The sequence below is a fragment of the Argopecten irradians genome, chromosome 8 (genome assembly GCF_041381155.1).
Source record: "Argopecten irradians isolate NY chromosome 8, Ai_NY, whole genome shotgun sequence".
Lineage (NCBI taxonomy): Eukaryota > Metazoa > Mollusca > Bivalvia > Pectinida > Pectinidae > Argopecten > Argopecten irradians.
Genome location: NC_091141.1, coordinates 4,037,795 through 4,048,697, shown reverse-complemented (window position 1 = coordinate 4,048,697; position 10,903 = coordinate 4,037,795). Strand labels below are relative to the sequence as shown.

General features: G+C 39.7%; 1 protein-coding gene across 1 annotated transcript; it reads left to right on the top strand.

Annotated features, from left to right (window-relative positions):
• Positions 1 to 235: 235 nt before the first annotated feature.
• LOC138329133 (tripartite motif-containing protein 2-like) lies at positions 236 to 2,637 on the top strand. The gene has a single exon (XM_069275885.1). The coding sequence runs from the start codon at positions 1,059 to 1,061 to the stop codon at positions 2,190 to 2,192; it is 1,134 nt and encodes a 377-aa protein (XP_069131986.1). The 5' UTR covers positions 236 to 1,058; the 3' UTR covers positions 2,193 to 2,637.
• Positions 2,638 to 10,903: the final 8,266 nt, after the last annotated feature.

Genomic DNA, 10,903 nt, shown 5'->3' with positions numbered 1-10,903 from the left:
GGCAGGCAGACTACAAATGTGATTTGCTGATCAGAGCAGACATTCTGCTTAGGCTACTGCAAAACCAGACAAACGGCCAATGTGTCTTGTGGTCAATATAGCCCAGTTACGGCAGGCGAGTCCAGCGAAACAAACTTAAGTCAAAATGTTTTACATAAGTTTTACATAAGGAGAAAACCTTAAGTTCTGACTTAAGTCTGTACTTTTGTTTCGAGAAATCGGGGCCAGTATGCCTTGCTGTCTGGAGTAGACTTTCTACCAGCGCACTGTTATGCCAGAAGGGGTGCGAATATGCTTTGTTGATCATGGTAGTTCTGCTAAGCAACGTAGACTACAAGTGTGTCTTGGTGGTGAAAGTAGCCCTTCTAGGCCAGGCGCGTGGCCAGTTGCCTTGCTGGTGAGAGTAACCCTTGCAGTCCAGGCGGATGGCTAGTTGTCCTGCTGGCTAATGTATTCCAGTTGGACCAGATGGGCTACCACTACCAGTGTGTCTAGTTGATCGGAGTAATACTGTTAGGCCAAGCAGGTCATCTCACTGCAGCTCAGTGTTGTTTAGCTGCGCCAGGCGGGCTGAAAATAATATCTTGATGGTCGGAGTAGATGATGAGCAATCTGACGGTTACACAAAGCGAGCTTCTAGTGTGTTTTGCTGGGAAGAGTAGCTGCCAATAAGACCTGTTGGACAGAATACGTTTGCTACACTAGACATGGTTCAGTATTAAAGTGTTCCTCGCTGGTCTAGGTAGCCCTACTACGCCGGGCGCGGTGCTTGTGTATCATTGGCATAAATCAACATAGGTTTCATACTGCTTTATCAGTGAAGTCATTTATATACTAAACATTAACTGAACGAGATAAAGGCTTAGCCCAAGAATATACCCTACAATATGAACTATTCTATCTGTGATAATCATGCGATATCAGATGACTAATCATGCATCTCGGGCTAGGTCAGATGCGTGGATAAGTATGTGTCATTCATCACAAAGCTTAAAGCGATCGTACTAGTTTTATATCTCACCGATAATTGAAAAGGATAACCAAAGCATGCACGTACAATGGCGAATTTGACACCTTCGGAACAATGTATAGAGGATATACGGAAGGCTGCAGACAGGGTTTGTTCCGAAACGAACCAACTTCGAGACAGCATGATCGCCCGCGTGCAGCTCGAAGGAGCAAACGGTATATGCATTGGCGATGGCAAGATGGGAATCAAAGAAAGCGATGGTGGTGACCGCTTGGTTTTCCAGCCTGGAGACATTAACAGACAGAAAATCCGGGCCTTACTGGGTCGTCTGGAGGCTAATGGAGATATGGTCAAAAACGCACAGTTATGGAAAATATCCTCCTTCCAATTCGCTACCAGAGCAGTGGAAGTTCTCGAGGCCACATACAACGAACGGGCCTGGTTATGTAGCTCTCAAACTGGGCTCTGCTTAGTGGGCAGGAACGGTAATACTGTGACAAAGAGGAACATCAACCGCGTGCCAGAAGCAATCGCGATGTCCGACGGTGGGGAAATATACTTCACATCTTACAGGGATATGTCTGTTAAAAAGATAGACACATCTGGTAGAATAGGTCACGTGGTGAACACCTCACCACTACATCCTTTGGGGCTGTGTTTCACTAATGCAGAGGACCTTCTGATATGTGTCGTAGACAAGTTTGATTTTGTGACCGGCAAGGATAAACCCAAGGACATACTCAAGGTCAAGTTGGACAATGGAGTTGCAACGTCTGTTAAGTTTTTAGGTGGGGACGAAAAGTTGACCGGCCCTTACCGTGTCCTTGAGAATATAAACGGAGACATTGTCCTGATAGATGGATTATCGGAAACGTCTGGGCGGATCGTGGTGTTGTACGGTACAGGAGGAGTGAAATTCACCTACACTGGCGAGGATGCGGGTGATGTCTTCTGCCCGACACACGTCAGTATTGATTACAACGGAAACATTTTCGTTCTGGATGGTGAATCAAACTCCATCCACGTATTGAACAGCGCCGGGACATTACAAAGAAAGATCGTACTGGATGTGATGGGAAGAAGTGTACCAAACATTCTGAGTATCGGACGGGACGGGTATATGTGGGTAGGATACAGTTATGGAGAGGTAGTCGTGTACAGATATGGACGAACGAATAGAGTTATGTCGCGTAAAATCAATGAAAAAGAAACTTATTTCTGATTTGAGCTTACCTTCATTGAAGTTGATTTTGTACCATAGCTGTGCTAGTTCGCGTTGGGACCGATCGAAGAAACCATAAGTGTATGGCAGTTGCATTTTTGTATACTGATGGTTCTTTTAGTTCCGTCTCTGTGCCTGTTTGATTCAAACCGATAGAAAACCAAGCATAGCGACATCTAACAATTCTCGAGTGCTCCTATTTTCTAGGAAGTATTAAAGGAATCTCTCTGCGATGTACCAATTTCAGCATCATGTGCGTCACTGACCACCGACTGTCTTGGATTTAATATTTTGGTGTTCGTCACTCACAATTCCTACTTATTAATTATCTAGTAATTTAATGTAATTTGTGGTATCAAAGTAGGAATTCTCATCAATTATTGAAAAGAAATTCCTTACATTTCACGTGTAATGTTTTTTATTGAATTAAAGCAAAATTTAATTTATAGGTCGAACTTGGCAATTTTTAGAAATGTTTTCGGTACATTAATTTGTATATGTTTCTACTGTTTTGAAGAAGAAGCTATAAAGGTTAATAGAGACCGTCCGACGGCGGTTCGCTATCAGCTAGGGATCGCTTGAGTACACACGTGCTTACCTCGGCCTTTTTCGGTCATCTGGCCCGAAGGGTCCAGAAGACTTATAGTCATCATGTTTCGTCCGTCCATCCGTCGTCGTTCGCCGTGCTTCAAATTTTGAACTTCTCCAGTTCTACCAGTGCGATTAGGCTGACATTTGGCTAAAATAATCCTGTAATGGTCCACAGTCGCCATCATGAAAACACATTTTGAACGTCTTCGCAAGTCCACCAGTGCAGTTTGGCGGAGTCTTGCTTGAAATGATTCTGATATGGTCGACTAACTGTTTTGGGTTGATCCCAAATCAAAGATGGCTACCATGACACCATTTCTAATTCATTTCATATACGACTTTTACCAAAGTAGTCGGGTGACTTTTAAAGTCTTTGTGCCTACTGATACTAATGCTACAGCTGTAACACCCTCAATCGTAATACTTTAAATAATTGAAATATTTAGTTATTGCCGGAATAGGTTTCCATATATGATGTGTCTGCTGCGTCAAGTAGATATCAACCAACCCCAGTACTTTGTTTGTCAATAATAAATAGATGTCTACATGTCCACTTTTATCAATGATATACCATATCTAGGTCCATTACACATATTGTAATTTACGCTACGAGTCAGGGGATTATCACTGGGCAAAATAGAGGGTAAGCTTAAGTGGTTACTTTTGGTTTGAAGAAGTAAAACTACATCAAAGGGACATGACAATTACAGGATACAAAAACAAAAAATGTCACAATTTAATTTAATTTTATTCAAATATAAACAACAAAAAGCGCTAAAACATTTACAATGAAGAACAAAATGAAAGAAGGGATTAACAGATTATAATTGACTTATTTCATGGATTCACTACAATGTATGTTCGCAAACACACAATTTCTATCATGCCACGATGAAATTAGAAATAATGACATCAATGCTTAAATGAAATCCTACATGAATTACTATGACAATATTATGGAAGACAAACTCTAAAATACATATATTTTGTTGTTTAACACGAGAGTAAATCGTCTAGCCTGTCGATAACGGACACCGTGTTAATCAAGGCAAGTTGTGTTACATAACTTCTTGAATCCATGTTATCTAAAGAGTCGAATGTATCCACTATCAGCCCGAGACGTGGCTGCAGATCATCTGTACAGGTTTACTACACGTAACGATTACAACTTATTCCGGATTGTTTTGTTTACTATCCTTCTTCTTTGGGTATACGCCATCCGACAATACTGACGATTAAAGGCGAGGCGATTCGGCTCAGTGGCGTGGGGGAGGGGGTTATACACAGTGCAATTTTTCTGTTGCTGGAAAAGATAATAATGGATGGGTTGGGGCTTCAAGGGCTACGTATACACATGTATATACGTTGTTTATGTTTGCCCTGAAGCCCTCCAGTGTAGCGTTTTGTACTGTTGCCACAGGGAGGAGATTCCAGTGTGTGATGATATCTAATTTGGAATACTACATTTTCCTTACTTTAATACATGTATATGGAATTCCCCCCCACCCCCATACCTTTTGTCATATGTGCAGTGAAGTATTTAGGTGATTTTCATTTTGACTGCGTGTGAACGAAGTTGATAACTGTAACGAGAGCGCTCCATGAATTCAGATATATCATGTCTTTCTTCTTTTGTTCATTAGTGCTGAATCTGTCGATGGATCTGCCTTAAAGAAAGTCTACATATGTTCTATCTTCGATGATTCGATCTGAAAAAATCTACTACCATTTCATTCCCTTTATGAAGAAAACACAGATTTTTTTCTCCTCTGAATATCAAGATAATCATGTTGCGATGAATACATCATGTCTTATACATCTGTAGGCTTATCCTGGTGTTTCATGGTCACTGAAGCATCGCGATCCAGTACGCATGCTCACGAGGAAAAAGTTAAGAGATGAACTTAATAAGACAGAAATATTTTGAAATCACAATACCTAGAAATGAGGCGCATTACACCGGCGTCCGAGTAACTTCTTGTCTTCGTGAACTCAGTAGAGCCATGTTGGTGTGGTGATTACTACGTGGTAATATCTAGGTTAGGGAGTTTTTCTTCTGTTTCAATGGTATGGTGGAACTCTTTTATATGATTGCAGAATCCCAGACTTTTCCTATGTTATCAATCTTATGTAACATTTTCTACAGGGAAACTAACAAAAATGGTGGGCCGTTGTTTTGATATTCTGAAAAACAACTGTCCATTAAATTCTGTTGGAAAATAGGGACTATATGTAACAACGACCATTTTATTGAGACTCTGATGTTTGCATTATGACGAGAAATTGTGTTCGATGGTCATTAAAACTAACTGCCTTCGGTATCTTGTGAGATGACAGAGGCTTAATATGTTCTATTATCTCTAAATAGCCGGTGCTATCTTTTGTGAGGACGAGTGTTTTGTCTTGATGATCTTGAACATGCTTAACATGTTTTGGAATATCTGCGATCAAGAGACAAGCTGCCATGGTTACGAGAACGATTCCCGCTACATACCCGATCGCCGTAGAGGATGTTCTTAGGTCTGTAGCGCATGACGTCATCAAGATGGTCAAATGAGGTATCAAAATGACCACAATAGAACAACAAATACATGTCGTGACCCAAATAAGACAATATATGTAGTGATTTGAACGCAGGAAATGAAAAAAATAATATTATTTTAAGCTCAAAAATGCAACAAATTGTTATTTCACAATTCTGTTAAAAACAAACAACAACAAAAATCAAAAGGTCACCTGATGCGGCATATGTATTGTTTGTTTTTTCCAAACCGCTAACACTACAGTTTCCAATATAACATTGGCTATTGACGATTTATATCTTAACAAATTTGAAATTAAAAGTTGGCTGAATATCAAATTTTGTAGACTAGTAGCCTCTCAAACTGAATTATTACTTAATAGTTATAGGGTATCAAAATTAAAGTTCCGTAAATACCATGACATGAGCACATCCATTGTTTATTTCCCGTGTATAACGCAAGATATAAGGATTTACGTGGTTCTAACTTGTCAACTGTCCATGGTCTTCACCATCATAGTGATTTCTTGTGAACTATAGGTCAGTGAGGCGAGAAGAGCACGATCACAATGATAATGGATATCATTGAGAACCAGTGAAAACCAGAAGACATATTAGTGACATTGTAGTAACCATATGACATTTTTGCTTATGCTATGGATAAGAAATAAACAATGAATGTGCTCATTTTCAAAGACACAAACGCTTTGGGAACTGTTAATGATATTAACGGAAACACAGCCTTAGCTTAGGTTACATTTGTTTCGCTATCAGTAGGTGTTGTGTTATTTTTGAGACGCTGCTAATCTACAAAAATTGAGGGTATAACAATAATTCTTTTTTTGCATTTCTATATATTTTTGTTGTTGTTGTTTTAACAGACTGATAAGAGGTCAAATAACTGATTGTGAATAACAATTTGTTGTTGGGAAACAATTTTGCTGCGTCAAGCCAAATATGAAAAAAACGCTGAAAAATTACCATTTTTGAGCTTAAAATATTATTTTTTTTCATTTCCTGCGTTCAAATCACTACATATATTGTCTTATTTGGTCACGACATGTATTTGTTGTTCTATTGTGGTCATTTTGATACCTCATTTGTCTACTTCAGTTGAAAAATGTCAATGTTATGACTATTTTCATTTTTCAGTGAAATTCGAGATGGTGGCCATCTTGATGACGTCATAACCGGAACTTATACGATGTTAACATTGGTTTTGGTTGTTTTTGTTGCTTAAACTGATTGACAAGTGGTCAAAAAACTTATTAGAAATAATAGATTGCTGTTGGGAAACATTTTTGCTGCGTCAAACAAAATATGAAAAATTTGCTAAAAAATCACCATTTTTGAGCTTTAAATCCGATTTTTTCATTTCCCTGCGTAGAAATCACTACATATATTGGATTTTTTGGTCCTGATATGTATTTGTTGTTCTATTGTGGTCATTTTGATACCTCATTTGTCTACTTCGGTTGAAAAATGTTAATGTTATGACTATTTTTCAATTTTTAGTGAAATTCGAGATGGCGGCCATCTTGATGACGTCATAACCGGAAGTTCATCCCAACTTATGCAATGTTAACATTTGGATTTGTGATCAGTGGGTCATAAGGGTTCAGAAAAATATTGGTTCGGAGGTTTGGGGGGGGGGGTGCATGTGGGACCCTCCTAGCCCATGGCCTAATGAGTCGTTACTGAAGATGAAGAAGAACAGCTGAACATAATCAAGAAAGATAAAATAATAAAAACATTTCATGTTTTGAAGTATGGTGACTCGTAGTCTGTTAATAACGTTTGATGTTCGGTGCAGGATTTAATTGAGGATTCCAAAAAATGCGTCATTGAAGACTTACCTGATACAGCTTTAATTTCTGCTTGTTCGGCTGTAGCTGTTGATTCTACTTGTTCGGCTGTAGCTGTTGATTCTACTTGTTCGGCTGTAGCTGTTCTTTCTGCTTGCTCGACTGAAGTTGTTGTTTCTGCTTGCTGTAGTAGTTGCTCGGCTGCTTGCTTTGTAGTTGTTGCTGTTTCTGCTTGCTCTGTAGTTGTTGTTTTTGCTTGCTCGGCTGTAGTTGCTGTTTCTGCTTGCTCGGCTGTAGTTGCTGTTTCTGCTTGCTTGGCTGTAGTTGCTGTTTCTGCTTGCTCGGCTGTAGTTGCTGTTTCTGCTTGCTCGGCTGTAGTTGTTGTTTCTGCTTGCTCGGCTGTAGTTGCTGTTTCTGCTTGCTCGACTGTAGTTGCTGTTTCTGCTTGCTTGGCTGTAGTTGCTGTTTCTGCTTGCTTGGCTGTAGTTGCTGTTTCTGCTTGCTCGTCTGTAGTTGCTGTTTCTGCTTGCTCGGCTGTAGTTGTTGTTTCTGCTTGCTCGGCTGTAGTTGCTGTTTCTGCTTGCTCGACTGTAGTTGCTGTTGCTTTTGTTTGCATTGATATATTTTCTGTTGTTTCTCTTTGGTCGTCAGTATAAACTGTTGTGCGAGAACGTCTTGGAGGTTCTTTTGAAAAAGACATGGTAGGCGGTGTGGGTTTGTCAGTAACAGCCAATGACTTTGTTTGAGCTTTTGTGGTTGTCTTACCCGCATGCCCGTCAGACTTCTGAAAAAAAAAATACAAATTTGAATTTCACTATAGATTTAGGTAACTGAAACCGCATTGCTATAGTTCCGAAATTAAAACAAAAACCGTGAAGACAATCGAAGAACATCAAAGCCAAATATGAAAAACGTTCCAATCTGGTCAGAGTGTAATAAAGAAAGTACTTACAGTTTGTTTGGGAATTATAGGGTATCCCAATACTTCTGTAAGCCCAAAACCATATATGTAGGCTGACAGTTGGCACGTGGAGTCACAGCTGATGACGTGGTAGCCAGAAGACACGGGTAATCGAATGAATGAGAAAGAAGAACCATGAAGAGGTGATAAGAACTCAAAGCTGTTGTCCATGTTGATTCCGTTGGCGTTGCTAACAAGTATCAATTCCGTAGAAGGTATTTCGTTAGTAGCGAAGAACTCTACCTCGTTCACTGGCTGAAGAGGCTGTATTCTGACAGGGTCAATATGTCTATACGCAACATTAGGATTGTTATTTATCACGATCATCGTCACCGAGACCGGGTGGTTCGATTCCCATAGACATGTCTCTACTCCCATGTCTGAGTACACTGAAGAACCCGCGAAAGCCAAGTCGAAGGTCTGACCACATGATGATCTCACAACGGTATCTGTGAAAGCGGCTACAATGATAATGTTATATTGGGTGTGGTAAGGTGGTACCGTGATGTGCGCGATCCCCCAAACTTCCAACGGAGCTAGCTGCTGTTCAAGATGGTTTAAATACGGTGATATCTTATCGTAAATTCTATTTCCACTGTATACACTAATCACCTTGTCCGACCTGATCAGAGTTCCACTCAACTGGCCGAGAGCTTGTACTTGAATCGTTTCATACATGTTCATGGTCGTTGTTAAAACGCCCGTGGTTGTATGGTTGTTGTATGAGAATGGATTGCTACTGCTAATCTTAACCTGAGTGAAATCGTGTATCCCGATAATCAAAATCTGCGATGTCCGATCTTCTGTTGCTGCCAGGTATGACATTCCAAGCCCTGAAACAGGAATTGCCAAAAAGCTATCGGTGTAATAGCGATACGTATCATCGCTGGGTGCCAATCTGTTGATCCCGACAACAAATATATCGTTGTCTGACTCAATGGATAGTCCTTGGACGCTCTTGTCTGTTCCTTTGACTTCAAAACTCCCGGGAATCGCGACAGACACCGTCTTTTTTGGTTGTATGTATTGTTGCGAGACAAGACCGACGACTGACTTCACTTTGACAGTGGCCCCACTTCCCGCGGCACCGATGTAAATGACTGATGCCTTAGGATAGTCTCCGCTCTCCATAAATCCTACCATATAGTAGTTACTGCAGTTGCAACCTGAAAAATAAATAAAATTTTACACGCGTATTCTTCATTTACAAAATAAACTCTTACACTGATAAAAAAAACATTGATATATAATGAACGGTAACCATTAAATATATATCATGTAAACTTGTCAATTTGAGTACAGTCGTTTTCACATCAAAAGGCATATGTAATGAGCCTGGTATTTTTCTTCATCAACCAAATCATGCCAATTGCTTTGTAAATATAGCATCAAAGGTTTAGTATGCAGTTCATGTTCTTTGTAATGGCGAATGGAAGCTGAATTGCTTGGAACATCCGGCAAAAATCAAGTGGGAGCCGAACTCGCCATCCAGTGGTAGGATAAAGAAAAAGGTTCCACAAGAAAGAATTATCAACCCGAAATCAAGATAAGTTATTCACTAAGGGACAACCGCATCTACAACGAGCCATGACAATCAAGAGGCATCTATATCAGCCAATACAGGCTTCCTTTTGATGAAGATTTCAGCCAAAGTTCTGAGATTGTCTAAGTCAATTCACATTCCTTCGCCGAAAACGTGATCATAATTCGGAGAGCAGTACGAAGGTAAAGGAAAGTCTGAATTCTGGTTATGGAACGTACCACCTTCCTTAACTTACGTAGCATCATGCTTGTCTATGAAGAAATTTAAGTTAAGATTCATCAAATGCCAAATTTTCAAATTCATAAAATCATGAAGTCTTACTTTTGGATTCAATCATCCTCGATACTCCAGGGGTTCCGATCACTTTCGATCTCTACACCCCTGGACTATCTCATAGTAAAACTGGAGGCAACAGAATAGAACAGGTAATTTAGTCATTTGATGTACATCAAAAGAGCCGTATAACGGTACACTGTGGTTGACTGTGTGGCTTAGATGTTAGGCGTCGCTCTCTCTGTATGTAGTCTTCAAAGGAAATCTTTGCTAGCCTGTGATTTGTCAAATGTTTTCCGTTGAGCTGCCTTCAATTTCACTATGAGATAGTCCAGGGGTGTAGAGATCGTAAGTGATCGGAAGCCCTGGAGTATCGAGGATGGGATTCAATAAAATTAAGTATTGTCTTTCATACCCCTATGAAGTTAAAAATAGTAACATCATTGCTTAAATGAATTTGAAAAATCATAATTGGATGCGAATTTTGGCATTTATGTGTGTGATTTATGGAAGTTTTTATATGCATGAGCATGAATTAAAGCACAAAGGGTATTTATGAATCGTTTGAATACTGCATGTACATATAGTGATTGTCTACGATGAAATAAGATGCTCGTCTGTGTATTAGTAAAGTGTACCACTGTTTAACAACAACTAAGGAGGGTTACCAATTCAATAAATATTACTTCTATTGTATGCACAATTAATATAAAGATTCTTAAATACATACCGTAAACTAGGAAGGAAAATAGCATATGTCGCACAGCCCATCTGGCGATGCTGGCTGCTGTTACGGGTTCCACTGGCGATCTGCGTTACTATAGATACACAAGCGTCCAATGAAAATGATCCGTAGCGGCACACACACTTCATTATTCAATGATGAACATTAACCCGGGTAATGATCATATATAGCATGTCGTATCCATAATGGATTATAACCAGTGAATATATATCATGTCAACCTGTCAATTTGAGCACAGTCGCTTCCACATCAAAATACATATGTAATTAGTC